The sequence below is a fragment of the Ischnura elegans genome, chromosome 4 (assembly GCF_921293095.1).
Source record: "Ischnura elegans chromosome 4, ioIscEleg1.1, whole genome shotgun sequence".
Lineage (NCBI taxonomy): Eukaryota > Metazoa > Arthropoda > Insecta > Odonata > Coenagrionidae > Ischnura > Ischnura elegans.
The window spans coordinates 80,105,027-80,126,020 of record NC_060249.1 but is presented as its reverse complement, the minus strand read 5'-3'; the positions used below and the strand labels follow the sequence as shown (position 1 = coordinate 80,126,020).

Sequence of the window (20,994 nt, the reverse complement as noted above, 5' to 3'; positions counted from 1 at the left end):
ATTAGTCATCAAAACCATAGCCCAGTTTTTATTTAAAAAAAGGCCACAATTATCACTCCTCTACGTGATATAAGTTGCCCAAGTAGGGCAATTCATATTAAGTCTCAGTGCGGCAGGTCGAAAAGTATATTGATTGTAAAAGGGAATACATCCGACGAGATATTGAATTTTTCTACCATTCAGCCGTCTTATTCTATCTCTATGCGTGGCTGTCGTTCTCAGCTTTGGTTTTCTTTCTTTTTTTCTTTGGTTCTCAGCTTTCATTAAACTGAATCGAACGTGTGGGCTATTTCATCACAATGCAACAATCGATTGACCCCTAGGGTCGCCTATTTTAATGAAAATTTCCATATGGGTGTATATTCACCTCAAAGTTAATCTCCCATTACTTTTAAAGAAACATAATGTCCAATTTATAGCATTTTTTTTCAAAACTAGCTGTCTTGAACCATATATTTCATCATATCTCTCCTCCCAATATGCCGAATCGAAGAAGGAAATTTGACTTAGGATGTACGTAGTATGTCTCATTCAAACCTGATTAACCGCTATTTTCCACGAAGGCGTATCTAGAAAGGCAGGTAGGTAGTATTAAAAATAAGGCCCCTGTTCTATTTTTTCTTCCGAAATTGTACTCTTAGTACCAGTTTCCTCTCTAAAGATTCAGCCCGATTAGGCGCGACGCCGGAAATTATCTTCAAGGAGAACTTGGGAGGTAAGCGGGTTGCCGATACATATGTTTCGTTGTCAATTCGCAAGCATTGGAAAACCATTCATTTCATGGTTAAGGGGGCATCCATGAACTAGGCGAGGCGTTTTGGGGGGGAGAGGGTCACGCCGATTCTCACCCAATCTCATTTGTCGGATAAGGGGGTCTTGGCGCGTATCGCGTAATTTTTTTCCGAAAGATACGGAGTAAAACCACGAGAAAACTGGGTTGAATTGAGAAAAACGTAATCTTAAATTCTGGTCTTAACTAATATTAAATAAAAATTATCGTTTTTTTATACATCCAACGCAATGAAGCATAGACTAACTCATTTACACTGAAAATATGCATTTTGAACAATCTCATGTGAGATTACAGGGAGGGTGGGAGGGGGTCGAGCCAAATCTCACGATATCTCAATGACAGTAAGAGGGGAGGGAGTAGTCCAAAAATCGCCAAAATCACCTCATGTTATTAATGGACGCCTCCTATGTATTTCGTTTGTACGATGCTGAAAGTTAAATTATAAGGCATATATGAAATGTAACTATATCGAAAAGTTGAGTATTAGTGGATAAACGCCCCAGAGCTTGTGGTCCTCTCGGCAGATGTATCGCGAGTAGTCGCCACAAGGGAACTTTAGAGGGGGACTGATGCCCCCATAGACTCCCCCCACCTGGCTGCGTGCCTGAGCTGGAGGGCTGAGGGTATATCGCAGACGAGAGCAGATGTTGTTTCAATAATTATGTTAAAGCATACTTTATGTGGAGGTGCACCGATTTCCCCCCCTGGGGATTGTAAATAATTTCGTCCTCTACAGGACGCACTAACGAAAATAGTAGTTTGCCAGGACTACCTTTTGAGGACAGCAAGCTAGAACGGAAACATATTAAAACTTTAGAGCAATTTCTACACCTTAGGATCATTCAATTGTTTCTCAATTTCTTGTTTCACGGTGCTTACTTTGTAAAAATTCCGCCGTTTGAATATGTTATACTTTTGCTGTTCCCATTTAACTAACAACAATTTTAGAGTTGTTACTGTAAATTTAAAATCCGGAAAATACATTTTGAAAAAATCGGAGTTAAAAGTCCCTGGAAATATCTATACTCAGTGAATACCCTCGTAAACAATCAAAAAAATGATTCCTGGATATTCCATGTTGCTGGCGGCCTCATCATTACTGGCCTACCCCCTCTACAAGCATATGACAGAAGCTCATGAACGGGCCAATATAGTTCATTAGCAAATTCCCAGGAATAACAGTGATCGAAAGGAGATCTCTGAACTAACCTAATTCTCAATAATACGAGTTTTAGATTTCATCTCTAAGTATGCATCAGGTTTTTTTATTATTGAGAACCTCTCCTATCTATATCGATAGAAAAAAATGTGCTGATAAAATGAAAATATTCAGTTCAAGGCTCAAAAAAGAGAGAATATGGATAAATTTACGTCAAATATGCTTTATAAAATAATGAGAAAATTCTAAACAAACTATTTCCCTAGAAGTAAATCTGTGTGGTTTTTATGCTGGTATACGTATCAAAATCCTGAAAGCGATTCCTCCTATTGGCATGATTTGCCCTCACTTGATACTGTGGTGAAGGTTTACATACTTATACTTAGTATAGTTTAAATACTTATGGTTGACTGTGTCGTGAGAAATCATTAGAAATTATTTTTTTATCGTTGACACTCTAGCATTTATGTTGAATAATTTTTAGTTTAAAGTATGCCGGGGATCTTTCGCACGAATAATTTTTAATTGGTCATTATATGATATTAATGACAGTAACTATTTTCGTGAATTTTTGACACTATCACATGTGTCCAAGGTGCATCTAAATCCAGGAGTGGATCAAAGTCATTGTTTTGCGGGGGCGTTTCATTGATTTCCGCGATACCTTGATTGTATGCAATATATCTCAGCGATAATGATTCTGAGTTCTTATATGCGCAGGGAATTTTTGGCTAGATATAAATAAATTATTGTTAAACAATGTTTGTTTCAATGGTGAATTAAAAAGCTCCAATGCAGAGATAACTTAAAGATATCACCTTTTCAATTTTTCCAAAAATTACTACGAAGTGTGGATGCCCCCTCCTACCCTGTCTAAATCCGCCACTGTCCAAATCAAGATATAACACCCCTAAAATTCTCAAACATTTTGTGGATTAAGACTAGTTTTCGATTTCAATTCACATTATTTAAAATTTCAACAACAATCTTGAGGTACATCAATTTTTTCTATTCCTGTATTACTGCTGTTCTTTTCCAATATTGTCTGATTTAGGCATTTTTTTTCTTCCTATTTGATTGCTGAAGACCCTTCAGCTCATTTTTCCGGAGTCAAAAACCTGCTAAAACCTAAAATATATGCTGTAATTTTACTTCTGAAATACTAGTTTTTGCTTTTCCTTTAATATTTTCCGGGGTTCCCCGATTTTTCTCACCCGTTTGGCACTTCCCAGCCATTGAGTTTCCTCCCATTCCGGATGTTGGTTTTATTTTAAGTGCATACAAACCAGATAACTTCCGGTTCACCGCACCCCAACCGGTTGAGGAGTTCGCTTATGGCTTAAAAATGTAAGCAATTTAACGTTTTTATTGGTCTTTGGAGTATGCAAGCAATCAAACTGTTTTATTCAGTTTTCTGCATTGAATATCGAAAAGTTATGACGGTTTGGACATTTTTGAAACAAAGTTATTTTTTAATTAAATTTTAATTAAAGTTATATTTGATACTTTATTTCACCTGTGTGCTTATATGTGTAAATTATAACCATGGTTATATAATTACTTTAAGTTTATTGATTCTCGGGAATATTTACCGATTCCTGAATCGAAATATGTGCATTCATCATCATCATCACTGGTCAACAATCCTAGGATTGGTTTGACGCAGCTCTCCACTCAATTCTCCTATCAGCTGATCTTTTCACACCTACGTATTTCTTCTCTTTCACATCTCTCTTTACTTGTTCCATATATTTTGTTCGAGGTCTTCCTTTTCCGTTCTTGCCTTCCACTTGTCCTTCGACGATTGTCTTCATAAGGCCATCATCTCTCAAGATGTGGCCTATAAGGTTGTTGCGTCTTCTTATTAGGGTTTTCATGAGGCTTCTCTTCTCTCCTACTCTTCTTAGGACTTCCTCGTTACTTACTCTGTCGATCCATTTGATCTCCATCATTCTTCTGTAGCACCACATTTCGAAGGCCTCTATCCTTGCTTTCTCCGCTGCAGTCATTGTCCATGCCTCACTTCCGTATAGGAGCATACTCCAGATGTAGGTTCTTATAAATTGTTTCTTTACTTCCATATTTAAGTTTCCCGCCGTAAGCACGTCTCTCTTTTGGTGGAATGCTCTCTTCGCCTGGGCTATTCTGCTGATAATTTCTTTCTTACTTCTCCCGTCACTAGTTATCTTGCTTCCCAAATAACAGAATTCATCCACCTCTATCAGTTTTTGCTTCCCTATTTTAATGTTAGTCTTGATTTCTTCTCTTCTGCTGCATACTAAGATCTTGGTTTTCTTTGTGCTTATTTTCAGTTGATATCTACCCATCACCCTACCCATATTAACCAGAATATTTTTCAAATCCGTCTCTGTTTCTGCTATAACGGCTATGTCATCGGCAAATCTTAGCATGCTAATTTTTTCTCCATGGATATTCACTCCCAATGCCTTTTCTTTGATTTCATTAACGGCTTTCTCAATGTAAACGTTGAAAATTACGGGTGACAATGAACAGCCTTGTCGCACTTCTTTCCTAATTCTTGCTTCTTCACAGCTGGGCCCTGATTTTATCACCGCTACTTGGTTTTTGTATAAACTGTGGATGATTCTTCTGCCATTGTAAAGAACCCCAATTTCCTTTAGGATTCCAAGCATTGTGCTCCAATCCACGATGTCAAATGCTTTCTCTAAGTCCACAAACGCAACGAACGTTGGCTTGTTCTTTTCCATTCTCTTCTCTATGAGCAGTCTAAGGGCCAATATTGCTTCCCTTGTGCCTTTGTTTTTTCTGAATCCAAATTGTTCCTCATCCAAGTACTATTCTGCTTTTAGTTCTATTCTTCTATAGATGATCCTTGTCAGTATCTTCGACGCATGTGTAGTAAGGCTTATGGTCCTAAAGTCTTCGCAGTTCTCCGCTCTTTTCTTCTTAGAAATAGGGATTATAATGTTCCTCTCGAAGTCCTTTGGTATCTCACCTGTCGAATACATTTCACTAATGATTTTGTATAGCTGGTTCAACGTCTTCTCTCCTTCATTTTTAATTAGTTCTGCAGGAATGTCATCAATGCCAGACGCTTTATTTATCCTGAGGTCACTTACAGCCGCATCAAATTCCTATCTTAAAATTGGGGTCCCATGTCATCGGCATCCACTTCCCTCTCGTTTTCGATAGTATTCCTTCTGAGGCTGCTTCCTTTGTACAAATCTTCCAGATATTCTTTCCATCTCTTCCCATTTTCTTCGTTTTCAATAATTAGTTCTCCGTTTTTGTCCCTAAGGGTATTACATCTTACGCCCTCTTGTAACGATTCTGTCCTTCCTCTGTTTTCGCAGCCTTGTATTTTTTTCTTTCTTCAATGAGATCTAATACTTCCTGCGTGATCCATGGTTTTTTCATAATGACTCTTCTTTTACCAAGAACTTCCTCAGCTGCTGCCTTCAGACCACTTCTAATGGTTTTCCAACTCTCTTCCATTGGTTTATTGATCGTAGCCTCCCCTATTTTCTTTTATACAGTATCTTTAAAAGCCAGTTGATGATGAACCTCCTTCAATTTTTCAACCTGCCATATGTTTTTCACGGCTTTCTTCAATTTTCAAAATTTAAGTTGGCATTTCATCATGACTAAGTTATGGTCACTATCGATATATGTCCGTGGATAACTTTTGCAGTCCTTCATCTGGTTCCTGAATCTTTGTTTCACTAGAATGTAGTCGATTTGGAATCTTCTAAGGTCTCCTGGCATCTTCCACGTGTATCTCCTTCGCTGGGGGTTTTTGAATTAAGTGTTGGCAACCGCTAGCCTGTGCTCAGTGCAGAATTCAAGTAGACTTTCTCCTCTTTCATTTCGGTTACCTAACCCATATTTCCCAGTTTCCCATTATTCCGTCTTGACCTTCGCCGACGACGGCGTTACAGTCACGTAAAATAATAAGATTTTCTTCCCCTCTTACCAGCTTGATAACTTCCGCTATATCTTGGTAGACATCTTCTACTTCTTCATCTTCATAATCTGACGTAGGCATGTAAACCTGTACCACTACAGTAGCTACGGGTTTAGTATCTATCTTCACCATTACTATCCTTTCATTAAGCTGCAGGTAGCTTTTAACACGCATCCCTACGCTCTTTCTAAGCATTATGCCTACACCAGCATTACCATTTAGCGATCCTGTGTGTATCATTCTGTAGCTTCCACTCCAAAAGTCTTCTTCCTGGGGCCACTTCATTTCGCTGGTGCCTAATACGTCGAGGTTCATTCTTCGCATCTCCACCTTCAAGTTCTCTAGCTTACCGCAGGTACGAAGTGATCTAACGTTCCATGTTCCTATTCTTAACATTCTATCACCTTTGACCGATGTACCCTCTCTAGTAGTCCCCGCCCGGAGATCCGAATGGGGGACTAGTTTACCTCCGGAATATTTTACCCGAGATAATTCCATCATGTCATTATATAAATCGAGTGGAGTAGCTGCGACTCCTCGGGATGATAATGAGGTGGTTTCCCCTTGCCCTCCACATCGCAGTACTACAGCCGTTAAAGTAAATGTTACCGCGTCCGTAGTGAAATGTGTGTCGCAGTACCGACCAGTATGGTCTCCATCTTCGCACATGTGAAGAAGAGCTGCTGCCCTCTCCCCCGGGTGATGAGAGGCATAATTGTTGGCGGCCCCCAGTCGCCAAGTCACGGTATCTTCACAGGTTTCGGTATCTTTTAAATGGTCTGCCTTACCGAAGGGTAGCCCAATACCCCCTCAGAACACCGCCGCTTTTTGTCCACAACTGCTTATTCGACGAGAGAACTCGCTTATCTCGCAGCTAACCTCTATATCTAAAGGTCGACCCACCATCCGCAACCCGGTGGACGCACTCGGTGGCTATAAGCTCAGCCGGGAGATGTGCACTAGAAGAAAAAAAAATATTTGGATACGTGGTGAGACAAGATTTCATAGTATACTGAATACACATGTCCTGGAAACCATAAAACTAATAATTGTTGTACCTCCATGGATTGGCTTGATTACTTTTGGCCTCGAGCTTGGAAAAAATTACTACCGAGTTAAAAATAGACTTTGCATAACATTTATTTTTGAATCAGTAATAGATTGGCGGAAATATATCTGAAACTATATATGTACCTTATAGTCTTATTTTTTCACAAATTAGAACACTCGGTAGCTTAACTAGCCAAAGCCCTCGACCGGAAATCGGGAAATCCGGGTTCGGATCCCGCTCAAGGCGAATGATTTTTTCTCTGTGGATTTTTCGCAAAAAAGTAAAAGTTAAAATTTGAGATTCGTACAAATATTTAAATCGGTCTATTTTACCTGCCGTGCAAATTTCAAGACGATAGCTTAAGTATTAAGCTAATAATCCGTCACCAAAAACACGGATCGATCGGGAAGTATGCGTCCTCTTTAGGAGCTAGACAAGCGACTTCGATATCCAAAACGATCTGCAAAACTTTAAGGTAGCGCCAGTGTTTTCACTATTTGGCTATTAGAAAAATTCAGTTGATCTTACTACCATTTGACAGTTATTTTTACGTTTAACTATGTCACACAATTCAATTTTCGTATTATTGATTGATATCTTGAAAGACCTATAAGAAAGTTGGGTCAAGATATAGGTTATTAGAAGAAGTTTCCTCTCACCATAACTCGCAATTAGCTAAAACTGACATCGAGTACCGATTATTTGTTGTGTAGTTCATGGAAAAAACGTGGTAGAAAGAATCAGTACTCAATGCGAATTCTTCTTAGCATCATTATCATCTGAGACTTGACAGCCTGTACCTTCTCAACTTCCTTTCATCCTTCTCTGTCGTCTACCGTATTTCTTCGTCTCAAGACCCCAAACTTCCTGAAGTCCTTGACCATGTCATCCGCACCAATATTTATTTTGGCTTTTCTCTTCATACATAACCTTCCTATCGGTTTCCATGGAAATATATCTTGGCACTTTTGGGCGCCCAAAGCCAGTCGGCTAGGACAAAAACCCATCTGAGCCCCTAGAGGATTTTTGAGGACAAATTTGCACAGCGATGAAATATCAGGAGGAGGATTGCATTAGCAAAAGAGGCGTTAACGAATAAGAAGAAACAATGAGCGAATGTAAGTGTTAAATTAGTACGAAAAGGCTAATAAAATTTATAATTTGGTTTTAAGTGCTTTCCCGTGAGGTAACGCGGTCGCTCAGGAAGGAGGAAGAGAAAAGGTTGGAGGCGATCTGTGGGTATAGAGTTCAACTCTGTTTGGGTGGTAGAGTGGAAAATCATGCGGAATAAAATGGTTAAACTTATTCTTCTGCCCGTTGGTTTAGTAGTAATAACAACGCGTTTAGACGCTTAGAGTCATCATCAGGTCAAATAGAAAAAACAAGTAAGTACCGCCGCAGCTGCGGCGCTGTTATATATCAAGTCCAGAGGATGAGGGGGTAGTAAAAGGGTGTAAGGGGAAGGAGGTTGGCAGTGTAAGAAAGGTTAAATGACAAAGGACTGAGGTCACAATCTGTCATTAGTTGCGGAAGCGGTGAGGGGAATAAAAGGTGTTGTACATACAAAGAAGGAAGAAATTTGAGGTGAGGAAAGGAGCGAAGTAAATAGATAAATAATAAGAAGACGGATAGAATAGATGATGGGCGTTCAAATTCGACAAAATTTGAAAGATCAATCTTTTCCTTTTGCCGTTTTATGATTCCCCACTTCTCCAGAACGTCCATCCTACGTCCTTTCATCTCCAAATCCAAAATCTTCAAGGTAAAATGGCACTGATGCTGCGGATCGATGAGGTGTTCGGCTAAAAAATGTTTTTAAGTTTTTATTTAAAACGCACTCTTAATGTTCCTCTAATCTGGTGTTGAGATTTCTTCCAGTCCGCCATATATAAAGCGTAGTTATGGAGGAGAATAGATGCGATATGGATGGAGAGGAAAAGGAAAGAGGAAGCGCTGGATAAGATAAGTGAAGACAGGGACTTTATAGAGGTGAAAAGGAGTAAGGGAATGGATGCAGCGAGTATGAGGTGAAGAAGGCATGCTGAAAACAGTGTTGGAAAGAAGGATGGTAGGTTAACGTGGACGGGAGAGGAAGAGAATGAGGTTTATGGATGGAATGAAAGGAAATTGGTCATGTCATGAATTAAATAGGGTTGTTAAATTTGGCCGGGGCGATTCGCAAAATGCTCGAGGAAAACCTTGCTAGAAAAATTTTAAAAATAGACCAAATATGTTCACCTTCAAAACGGTTCCTTTTCGTTGGTTACGACGGAAGTAATCGCAAGTCTTTCGTATGATCAACTAATGTAAACTGCTTCACAACGATTTCCTCTTTAAACTATTCGCGAATTTTGTTTCCTTTCGTTGAGCTCAATTTCACCTTTAATCCCAAAAGTTTGATTTTTGTTTCGTTCTCAGCCCCATAGTTCACGCAACCCCGCTCACAGTCACGCTTGGAGGGTGGAATGACACTGCGGATGAGGACCCAGGGTGGGTCCTTTGAAGGGTACAACGCACGAGGTCTGGGAACCAAATACCAAAACTCATAGGGTAGTCATCCGCGGTAGGGGTGTGGCGAGGAAGGAAATAAATGGAAGGATGCGCCGCCGCGATAAGGAGCCGGCCGACGCCTCTGGGGTGAGGATAGGGATGGAAGGAATGGCACAGGGAAATCCCGCACCGTCATCAGGACGAAGTGGGCCGCTTCTGGCTGGAATGAAAAATAGAGATCTAGGCAATCGGAAGAAATTCTATCGTGTTCCAGCGGATAAGGTTACGATTGCCTTGGAGGATCGGGTTGTTGTGACGTGGGGCCAGGTTTTACAGAAGCCCGTTTAGTGCTGTGTAAAGGACTCCATCCGTCGGATAGAGCGCTAAACAGGGGGGGGGGGGGGATTATGAGGGATCGGGGGGGCAGCTGCCTCCCATAATTCTTGGAATGATAGAAAAGGTGGTGATAATTTAAGTGGCTCTCCAATGCAAGTTTTCATTTTACCAGCTCAACGAACAATGTTTAAAGATATTTGTAAAAGCTATATAAAAATCACTTCACCAACCATTCACTTTATCACTGATTTGTAGTGAATATCGGAAAGGCGTAACGGAAAGTAGTGAGCCGCCACCCCCAAAACTACTTCCTGAAACGAAGCAAAAATGTTTCGTTTCAACCTGGAGGGAGAGGAAAATACGGGCGAAACTTTACCCCAGGAACAAAAATAAATTACTCGAAATTCCGCTGCTCATAGTTAAGTTCCATCCCAAATGTTGCGAGGAAGGAGATAAAAGGGAATAGTTTCTACACATTTTATGACAGAATATACAGAGGTTAAAACATTGAGCTTAAAAATCGAATGGCCAGTTTGTGTTCACCGTTCTCTTGTTTGTGGTAAAAATATGAGTGCCCCATGCATGAAATGGCGGTGGGCCGAACCTCTACTTCATTCAACCATACCACAGAGTATATTATACTCTGTGATAATATTTCGTACTCGGTGTGTTGGTCGAAAATAAACTGTTCGAAGGTGAAGCACGCTGTCCCTCCAGTGCGAAACATAATCTGTTGTTCATTTCGCCCCAGAGGTTTAGTTTCGTATCGACCCGAATCATTTTTGACTCCGATTTCGTTTCGACTCTTAGTTCAGCTCCCCGGGTTTAATTATTTTTAATTTTGTTTACACATTTCGCTCACGGGAACGAAACTATTGAAATTTTACTGGTTTTGACTTTCGTTTTAATTTCGATTGGCATCCCTGCTTACTTCCCTTTTCCTTTCTTGATGAAAATGATTTCAACCTTTTATCACCTCTATAAAATGCTCTGCAACCTAGATGTGGGCGCTGGCAGTAAAAATTCGATGGCGGTGGAATCCGGGCTCATTAGTAGCGTCGAGAACCCCGGCACGGAGTTCACGCCGGTGGTCTTAGCCACCAACGATTATAAATCGATTGGCAAGGATTGAGAAGTGCAAAAATACTATTAAATTTTGAGCTGTTATTCTAGTACCGAATATATTCTGGAAAATCTTAAATTTATCTCGGTGTGGACTCGCATTCAGTGTCGCCTACTTGGTGAGCTTTTGAGATGTGGATGAGGCTGGAGAGAGTGAAGTGGGTGGATAAAGTAAGGAATGAGGAAGTGCTAGAAATAGTTGGGGAGGAAAGAACATTATTGAGAACTATAAAAAAGAGAAAGGGGGAATCGAATAGAACAGGTTTTTAGAGAGAAGGATATTTTAAATACAAATGTCGAGGGTAACAGTGGAAGGAGAAAATAGAAGACGATGAAGAAGACTGCAGATGAAGTGAGAGTAAAAAGAAGAGACATGGAAAACAAGGAGGAGGCATAGGACAGGAGGAGTTGGAGACAACTTTGAAGTTTGGGACGTGCCAGGTGGGGGGAAACCAGTTGATGATGACTGCTTGGTGGTGCCCACTACTACTACAATGACTACAATCATTACATATGTGTAAACCAGACATGTGTGCCGTCTGTGGAAAATTCAATGTGTCAGCATCCTGACATAGTTTTTATGATGTGCATCAGCATCCACGCTAATGGTCCTCAAGGTGCAAATTGGTCGTTACCAATAAAAAATGTATTTCCCAAAATTAAAAAGTGCAAAACTAAGATGAGCAGTGGCGTAGCAAGGGGGGTTTTGGGGGATTAACCCCCCCCCCCAGAACTCAGAGAAATTTCAAAATTTAATCCATTTAACTTTATTGGATAAATATTTCTTATGGAATAGTGCAAGGATTAATAAAATATCCCTCAGAAAGCCGTAAAACTCACCATTTTGGACCATTTATCTTAACAATTTTCTGGGGGAGGGCACCAGCACCTCCTGTATTCCATAGTCCCCAGAACCCCCACTATTAGTTGTGCCTAAAACCGTCTCTAGCCTTAATTCCTACCTGTGAGTCTAAAGATGAAGTATCCAGTATGAATTAAAGCACTGAGTAACTATTTTCCTGGAAATAATGGATGCTCCCCCTTCAGTTTGCCACTGCTGCAGGCCTACAGAGTATGGACTAGTTTTTGGTGTCAGCAGCTCCCACCTCTAGTACTCAAACCATAATTTTCCTTTTTTTTATAAGTATTATTGTCAATTTAAGTATACCAATACACTTCATTGCCATAGAAAAATCTTCCCCTTCCATCGATACATCAAATTAGTTTCCCTAATGGTAGCCTTCATCGCCCGAATGACGGTGAGGGATTCTCTCATCCCAATCCTTACCCTGAAAGAGTTCGCGCTCACATTACCTCAGTTCCTTTGTCTCCATCCTCTCCATACACATCCCAAGGATGACTGGGCGAATAAGTTTTGGTACTTGGTTCCTAGGGGTCGCAGTCAAAAGGCCCGCTCCTAAAATCCACGGCAACAAAAGGCCAGAGACAAAACGCCCAGGACAAAAACCCCGTGGCGACAAAACGCCCGAGACAAAATCCCCGTGGCAATTTTATCGCCGGGCCTTATGTCTTCAGGGGGTTTTGTCACCGAGCCTTATGTCCTCAGGGGGTTTTGTCGTCGGGCCTTAGGTCGGCGGGGTTTTTGTCACCGGGGATTCTGCGCCGGGCCTTATGTCGGTAACCAGGTTCCTGGTCCTCATATGTTGTACCCTCTAAAGGCCCACCCTGAGTCTTCATCCGCTGCCACAGCTAGCATTAAAGAGTACGTTTTTTGAGCTAAGAACCCACTCACTTCAATTATTCGTAGTTCAAAAGCAAGTTTTCTTTTGCAACCAAAAGGAAGTCGACTTCCCACCCTTGGAGCACGTGCTCATGTCTCATTGGTGGCAGAGATTTTCAGAGGCTGCCCAATCGCTCCCTGAGTGCTGTGTGGAGAGCCCTTCAAGTGAAATTCACCAATTGACAGATAAGACGTTAAGCTGTGATCCCCATGGCGTATATTCGCAATGGGCAGGCTAATGCCGACACTGGGATTCTCCCCACCCTATCTTTCTCATTCCTTTTATAATAATTCCCTAACTTTTCCTTATGGCATAAATGATCCAAGCTAACTATGTCCTCCAAATACCAATGGAAATTAATAACTGTAAGGTATATGTTGTGGTAGATATGCTATAATTGTTAAAACATGTATCCTTTAAGTAACTACATTTTTTAAATTTAGGATACAAAAATTTAATTTGTTCCTGATAATGCTTGCTTCCACATTTCATCATTTTTCTAAAATACCAATATGGTCATTCATTTCACATATAAATGCAGTTAATCACCAATTATTTAAATCCTGCAGTTGGGAATATTTTCTCAGTTGACTTATTCTTTTCTTCTTTTAGGTTCCTTTTCAACTCTCCGAAAGCCAAGGCTTGTCCTACGACATTCAAGCAATGATGTAGGTGCATTACTTGACTTCTTCAATGTAGATACCCTTGGAATAAGCGGTAATCTCAGTGATGCAGTCATTTGTACAGTCAAGGGAGGTCACCTTTTGGAAGATAGCGATGAAAGGTTATCTTCAGTCTCCATTAAGAGCTTACCCAAGAGTGAAGAATGGAGGGCAACAAAGGAGATGGGACTTGGGAGTTCTTTTATACTCCAGACCAAAACAATTTTTAATATATCCTATGATGTTGAGGGCAACCTGACTTGTCAAGACACTTTAGGAGTAGTATTACCATCCAATACCATCTTGCTTCGATTTAGGAACAGAGAAACTTTGATTGTCAAATTGAAAGGCAGCCAACATCGTAATGATTCAGAAAACTATGAGGTATTGAGGCATGTGAACAAGCTATATGCCAAGATTACATTTTCAAAGCAGGAGGGGAGACTTCTACATTTGAAACGCTTTCCTGAACCAGAGGCTGTGTTGAGAGTGTCTTATTTAAGTGAATCGGGACTATTTGATCAGCAAAAGCTCTATACTGATGTGAATGAGGCAACAAGGTTTATAGTAGAGGAAGAAAAACTGCAGATGGTATACATTAGGAGCACTCGCTATTGCTTTCCAGTGGAAGAGGGTAACTTCACTTGGCCTTTGACCCCAGCAGGTACAAGGACACTCCCTGAAAATCCATGCTTGGATGTCAATGACAATCCTCATCCATTTAGGGCTTGTGAAGGAAACTTCTTCCAGGGTGTATCCTGGGATGTGTTACCTAAACGCCCCAATGTATGTCTTGATAATGCAGTGAGAAGCTCGAGAATTTTAAATCTCACGAAGAAATTGACTAAAGGTGATTTGCTCCAAAAACTGTATGGAGAGATTGCAGGTGATACACCTCTTTCCCCAGTTGAAGTACGTATGCTTTTGAACAATTCCAGAGCAGATTTCCTTTGATTGCATAGTTTCCCTTAAGTCCCTTCACCTCTCTGATCTTTATTTTTCATCTAAATTTTCATCATGCTTACCATGTATGTACAATGTCTAAGTTAATGAGGCACCTTTTGCTTTGTCTCTATCTTTATCTGCCATACATACTCTGGCAGAGTGTGCCTGGGTGTCATACTTGCTGCAGTCCTCTGCAGGAGTTTAAGAGTTTATTTTTTCTCAGAAAATCCCTCCCTTCAGTGTTCATAAAATTATGTAATAACTTTAAGCAAGCCTGTGAATAAGATATGCAATGATGAAGATGTAACTTGAAGGCTTGGTGTTATGTTTGTACGGCATGCAACAGGAGAACATGTGAAACTTCTCGAAGGAGTGTAATGTGTTCCTCCATCATGCTCATATGTAAGCCAATTTTTTAACATTATCTTCTTGGTAATTCATTAATTTAGAATCAAACAATATGTAATATTAGCTAATATTACTTTTTTAAATGAAGTATGAAATTACAATCTCCATTCAAGGGTAGTTAATTCTTTATTCATCCACAAGAATCTTTCCTAAAGATATTAGTTGCAGTGATAAACATTGACATTATAATATTATTTCCTTTTTCTACAGGTCTATTTTGCTGCCGAAACCTTAAAGAATTGCTCAGAAAAAGTAATATTATCATCACAAGATATTGCAACTCCAAATGTCTCAACTGTAGTGAAAGTGATGGATGCAATTCTTAAGACAAATAAATCAGTTATCAAGATGGCCGATAATTCGTATGGGTCATCTAAAATAATATTGCAGTCTATGCTTCATCTCATTATCAAGGCTGCATCTCCTTTACCAGTACCTGTGACTGGCAAATATTTCTCTGCTTTTGCATCGGAGGCAGGTACAGGCATCCAGGGCTTTGCTTATTTTGCTGACAAATTAGAAGACTCGGAAAGCAAGTTGAAGACATTTTTTCGTAATACGACTAGTCGAGTTGTGGCCGAAAAACCCTCCTTACTTGCCTACCTCATGAACCAAACTGAGGATTACAGTATGATATCTACTCTCTTTGAAGATGACTCCCTTTTTAGTGCAGCTGAATATCCAGGGATGAAGATTGAGGGACCTGTATTTGGGGTGAAACTTTTTAAAAATGCAGGAGGAGAATTAAAAGAGCCGCAGCCCATACCAATCTTAATCCGTTTAAAAAAAAGTAAGTATATATACATACATAATCACTAATAGGATCTCATTGAAAACAAATACCAAAGTCAACTACATAATCGGCATGAAAGAGAATGATGTATTGATTGGTTTCTGGTGACAGGTGCAGGTGGCAGGTGGTTTCTTAAGTGCCACCTTTTATGAAAATAGAATATTTTTCTACAAGCTATATGAAAATCATAAAGAATGTATTTGAGAAAGGTATCTATGTTACTGCTTATTTCTAAGAAGTAATTCACATTTAACATTAATTTCACTAGGTAACAAGTACCCTCTGCAATGTGTCTCCTGGGAGATAAGCAGCATGGGTGGATGGTCCAGCAGCAGTTGCATCAAGTATTTTGATTATAATTTATATTACGGCTGTCTATGCATAGCCGTCTCATCCTTGGACACTTTTTTCACAGTAGTGAGAAATGAATTTGAAGGTAAACATTGAATTAAAAAAAGTTCTGCATACATTTTGAACAATATGGATTTGCATGATGGTGAGAAGATCTATTAGAAATTATATTACTTAAGTGTAATTATAATTTTTCAGTACAAAGCAGTGCATCACTTTTGAGACTGCTACCCTTGAAAAGCAATGATGGCGCAATATTGACAGTTTTTGGAGCAAGATTTGGATCAAAAATTCCACAAGCAGACGGAGATATTAATTGCTCATTGTCTTGGCGTAGCCATAATTTGAATGCCTCAACACATCTGGATTCCAGCCATGTACCAAAAGTGAAGTGGATTACAACTATAACTTATCGTTTCACTCAGAAACTTACATTCTTTAGGATAAAATCTGATGGGGAGGGGTATTTGCAGTGCAGGGATACCTTGGACCTTGGTTTGATTTCAAATGAAAATTTTCTGAGCAAACCAAACAGTGCTTCGATAATATTTGCTGGGAATGGATTTAGTTCCAAAATGAGAGATATACAAAAATTCTTTGAAGAGAATTCTGCAGAATTCAACTTCAGCAATATTCATGTTGGTGATATAAATGGAGATTTTACAATCCGCATCACACAAATAATGGAGAAGAAGCATTCAGATTTTATAAACTCAATAAGAGATTTTTCATCAAAGCTAGCCCTTGCCATTAAACTACCATTTCCAGAAATAAGAAGTAATCATGTCTGTCTTGAGAATGTTGATGAGGGTTTCATTTGGCCCACTATCAAGTACAATCACAGAGCAACTCCCATTAATCCATGCATAGATAACTCCCATGCTCCCTTTCCTGTTCGTGAGTGCATTGGAGACTTCATCTCTGGAGTTCGATGGGGTGAGAGCCCCAAGAGACCGAACCCATGTGAGCAGCCATCGACCAGAACTCAAAAACTTCAAAATCTCACAAAAAATGAGACTGAAAATGATGTTTTTAAGGAAATTTTGGATTCCATAGAAAATGTGGCAAACATGACAGTTATTGAGGTAAGTTCTAGCATACTAATTATTCATGTATAATGTGTTCACTATTTGATTTCCTGATTTAGGGTAATTTTACAGTTACATACCTATATGTACTGGCATCATTTATTTAACAATACGCAAATTAGAGCTGCAATTGGATTTCCAAATAATATAATTAAGCTATTCAGTTTGAATAATGGATTCCAATAATTTAAAAATTGGGTGACGAGGACCTTGAATGGTTTTAAGTGAATAATAAATCTTCCATTGGAAAATGGATGTTGTCCCAGTGTTTTGAAAGTTACGAGTTCATTCCTTCACATGCAACGAGGTTGTAAATATCTGGAGGCGCTGTTTCAGAGTTTTTGGTGTGGTCAAAGTTCTGCCATCTTAGTTTGACGATTTTTGGACTCAGTCTCTGGTTGATATTTTGAATAGGCTAAGTTTTGTTCTAAAAATGAACTACATTAAGTGAAAAAGACTATCATAATTATTAGTACTTTGCTGGTGATTGTCATCAGATTTTTCCCATTTCGTAATATTTCTATTAATGTATAAACTCTGTGCCTGTTAGCCACTTTACTAGTGGGGATATCCTTGAAAGTATACTTTATTGCTGTAATTGTTAATTTCCGTTGGCTACAATGAAATTCAATACCAGTATAAGTGCATATGTAAATGACTAGTTTACTCTCGTAAAATTTAATTTTCAGCTGAGCTGTTTGTAGAATGTAACCGTGGTGATTGATAATAATTTTTCCCTGGGAAAGGATATTTGAGTCATAACTTTGCGAAGCCTAGCAATGAATATACCCACCCAGCAAAATTACCCACAAAGTTTTAAGTCACCTTGGAGACCACGCACGATAAGTTTTAATGAAGAATTAGAAGTCGTGCTTGAAAATCAAGAAAAAAATGTCACTTTTTAAACATTGGTTTGGTGGGAGTCACAGCTTTTACTATGCCTTAATTAAGGATTTATACGTTTATTTTCTATCTTTCTTGAGGAGAGAAAAGTTCATGATAATTGACATCCTTTTATCATGAATTAAATCAAAATGCATGGTAGTTTGTAAAGTGGCCACTACAGTTAAATTTTGTTTCAGTTTTCCTCAGTCATGACAATATTTTTCTCAAGTTTACTAAACATTGATTGGTGAACTGGAAGAACAAAAATTTGACTCTACAAGAATTTTTATATTTTTCTTTCCTACAGACCTACCACTTGAAGAGAGCTTTGAAAAATCTAGCGGAAGAGATTTCAAAGCCTGACTCTGAAGCTCCTAAACCCAACTTAACTTCAGTAGCCAATATTGTTAATGCATTTATTGAGGCAGAAAATAAGATGGAAACAAAAACTGAAGAAATTGTACCAGGTGTGCCAGACACGTTGCTGACTTCCATTGACAAATTGCTTGAAAAAGCATCAACTCCGATAGCAACCCCTGTTATCACAACACACTTCTCTGCTGCAGCGGTCTCTCCAGGCACTCAAGTCAAAGGTTTTATGTCTGCTGGCTATGAAATAGTTCCGATATCTGAAAATGATAACATAGAAACTTTTCAGGACTATACTCCTGATGTTGGAGCCGTATTAATTCAAGCTCCTGAGAAGGTTGGCATCACATACTCTACCTTCAAAGATGAAACTCTTTTCATAAGTGCTAACAGGACAGAGGGAAAACCAGTTGCCAGTAAAATTATTGGTTTGAATGCATTTGGTCATGAGGAATCATTGTCTCCAACAAATTTGATGGCATTTATCTTTTTTTCACGAGGTAAGACAAACTTAAAATATTAACTAGTGAAAGAGGTCATGAAACAATTTTTGATTTTATATCATAGATTATGATAATGGTTGTGCAAGACATAGTGTATGATATAATTTGCAGCTGTTAAGTTCATAATTTATTTTTAAAATAGAAATTAACCTCCTTGTGATAAAGTTCTGTTTACTCATGATGTCATTTCACTATGTCACTACTAAAGCTATGAGAAAAATGACATTCCAACAGATGCCAATCACCAGGCACTATTTTATTTTTTATTTTAATGTGAAAAAATGATGCATGTAGCACTTATTTTATTTTAAATAAAATTTAGGGGGAGGGGGCAATTCATGACCCCTGTAACCCTCCCTAAATCTGCCTCATCATATCAGTCTTAATTTCACTTTGCTGGAGGAAATATAGACATAACAATTATGTGACAGCTATGATTCAAACTTTATTTAAACTTATTAAAAAATAAAGTAAATTCAAATATTTAAGAGTTAGTTTTCAACTTTTCTGGCAATGCTGTGTTTATTATTGGCGGATTAGGGGACTCCCCTCACTAATTTATGGGAAAATTAAATAGATGGCAATCTTTAAGGTCCAATCAAATCTTTAATTTCATCAGCTCAAAAAACAATGTTAAAAATGATCAATTATATGTCTAAGAGACATTTATCTGAATATAAACAGAACTGAGACTCATTACTGGTGAGAGGTGTTGCATACCACCACCACTTCACAGAAAATGATTGGAAAAAAATGCCCCAACTCCCATCCCCCAAAAAGGGACCTTAATACCCCACTGGAGCCTATGCGTAACGAGCTTTAAAACCACATCCGAAAAAGAAGTAATAAATAAAATTAAAGCATTAATGCCATTCTGAACTCCAGTAAACGTTCTTTCTTTTGTATTCACAGATCCCAATGAAATGAGCCGTGATTGCCACTTTTGGGATGTGGAAATGAGTGAATGGTCGAGGGAAGGATGCACTCTAGTTCCTTCATGTGATCATCCTGATTGGGCTCCCAAAGATGTGGATGCCTGCCTTTGCACACACCTCACGCACTTTGCCATGCTGGTCTCTGAGAGAGATGAATTTCTCTCTCAAGATTACCTCCTCCACCTCATAACTGTGATTGGATGTTCGATATCATTCATTTCTCTCATAGGTATATTCTGCATTGGGATCATATTCCCGAGGTGGACTCATGGTGCGAGTAAAAAGGTGCAACTCAATCTATCTGCCTCTCTTACTCTTCTGATGGGAGTATACCTCATCATTGCTTTTCAGGGTAATTGTCCTTACAACATAGAATCATGCATTATATTTGGTGCTTTGTTACACTATGCAGTTCTAGCATCATTCTCTTGGATGCTAGTTGTTGGCTTTCTTCAGCTCATGAGGTTGACAAGAAGTACAGCACTCAGTGCTAGGACACAGGCGGGAACTCACTTGGTCCTCCGTGCCTCAGTGCTTGGCTGGGGGGCACCTGCATTGCCAGTAGCCATCACCCTGATAGTGGGAACTGATCTGTATGTCCGCCGCCCAAACTCATCTCTATGCTATCCAACAGGAAAGTCATTCTTTGCCGGCATTTTGTTCCCAGTGGCAGTCATCCTTACAATCAACACTATCATTTTCCTATGGCTCATTCGCTCCTTGTTCTGTAGCAAATTGCAGGGAATGAGGGTGCATGAGGGTAATCAGAGACGCAGATCCATACTGCGCTTTTATGCCGCTCTGTTTCTTTTCTGCCTTCTTGGCATGTCATGGGTCTTTGGTTTGTTCATAGAACTTGTATCTTTATCAGAGAGGGCTGTTACATTTTTATCATATCTCTTCAGTATATTGGCTACCTTACAAGGAACTTCTCTTTTCATATTTTTTGTAGCCTGTGAAAGGAGGGTTGGTGAAAGACTTTCCAGGGCTGCCACAATTTTTAAGGGTAGAGGGACTGATATTGACACCAAGATTCGTTATACAGCTAAAGTTGATACCAGCTCATCTAGCAAGACAACAGACTCGGGCATTTATTTTACTTCCGAGAGAAGTAAAAGTTCTCGCAAACCTAGCTCCTAGTGTCTAGAATACATGTTAATTAATCTCTATTTGAAGAGTTGAGATTTTTTTGAGTTTGAGATTACAGAGACAGCTTTTATTTATTTCAAATAACAATAATGTTTTGAAAGGTAATCTTCTCACAACAAGTGAGTCCATTCAAATCTGAGTATAAATTTTAATTATATTTTACTTGGATGTGTTTTTCTTCATTGTTGACAAGTTTAACTTCAGAAATTGACTTAATTACCTAAGATGTACAGGGTGAACTTTGAATAAAATAAGCATTACACCTTA

At 39.1% G+C, this 20,994-nt stretch overlaps 1 protein-coding gene across 1 annotated transcript in view; it reads left to right on the top strand.

Moving 5' to 3' along the window:
- Positions 1-20,994, top strand: part of LOC124157696 — a 33,316-nt gene extending 12,322 nt beyond the window's left edge. Inside the window, exons 2-7 of the mRNA XM_046532647.1 lie at positions 13,252-14,213; positions 14,865-15,444; positions 15,716-15,883; positions 15,997-16,883; positions 18,079-18,640; positions 19,556-20,994. Of these exons, the coding sequence (XP_046388603.1) occupies positions 13,252-14,213; positions 14,865-15,444; positions 15,716-15,883; positions 15,997-16,883; positions 18,079-18,640; positions 19,556-20,718 (4,322 nt within the window). The 3' untranslated portion in view covers positions 20,719-20,994. The remainder of the gene's footprint in view (positions 1-13,251; positions 14,214-14,864; positions 15,445-15,715; positions 15,884-15,996; positions 16,884-18,078; positions 18,641-19,555) is intronic.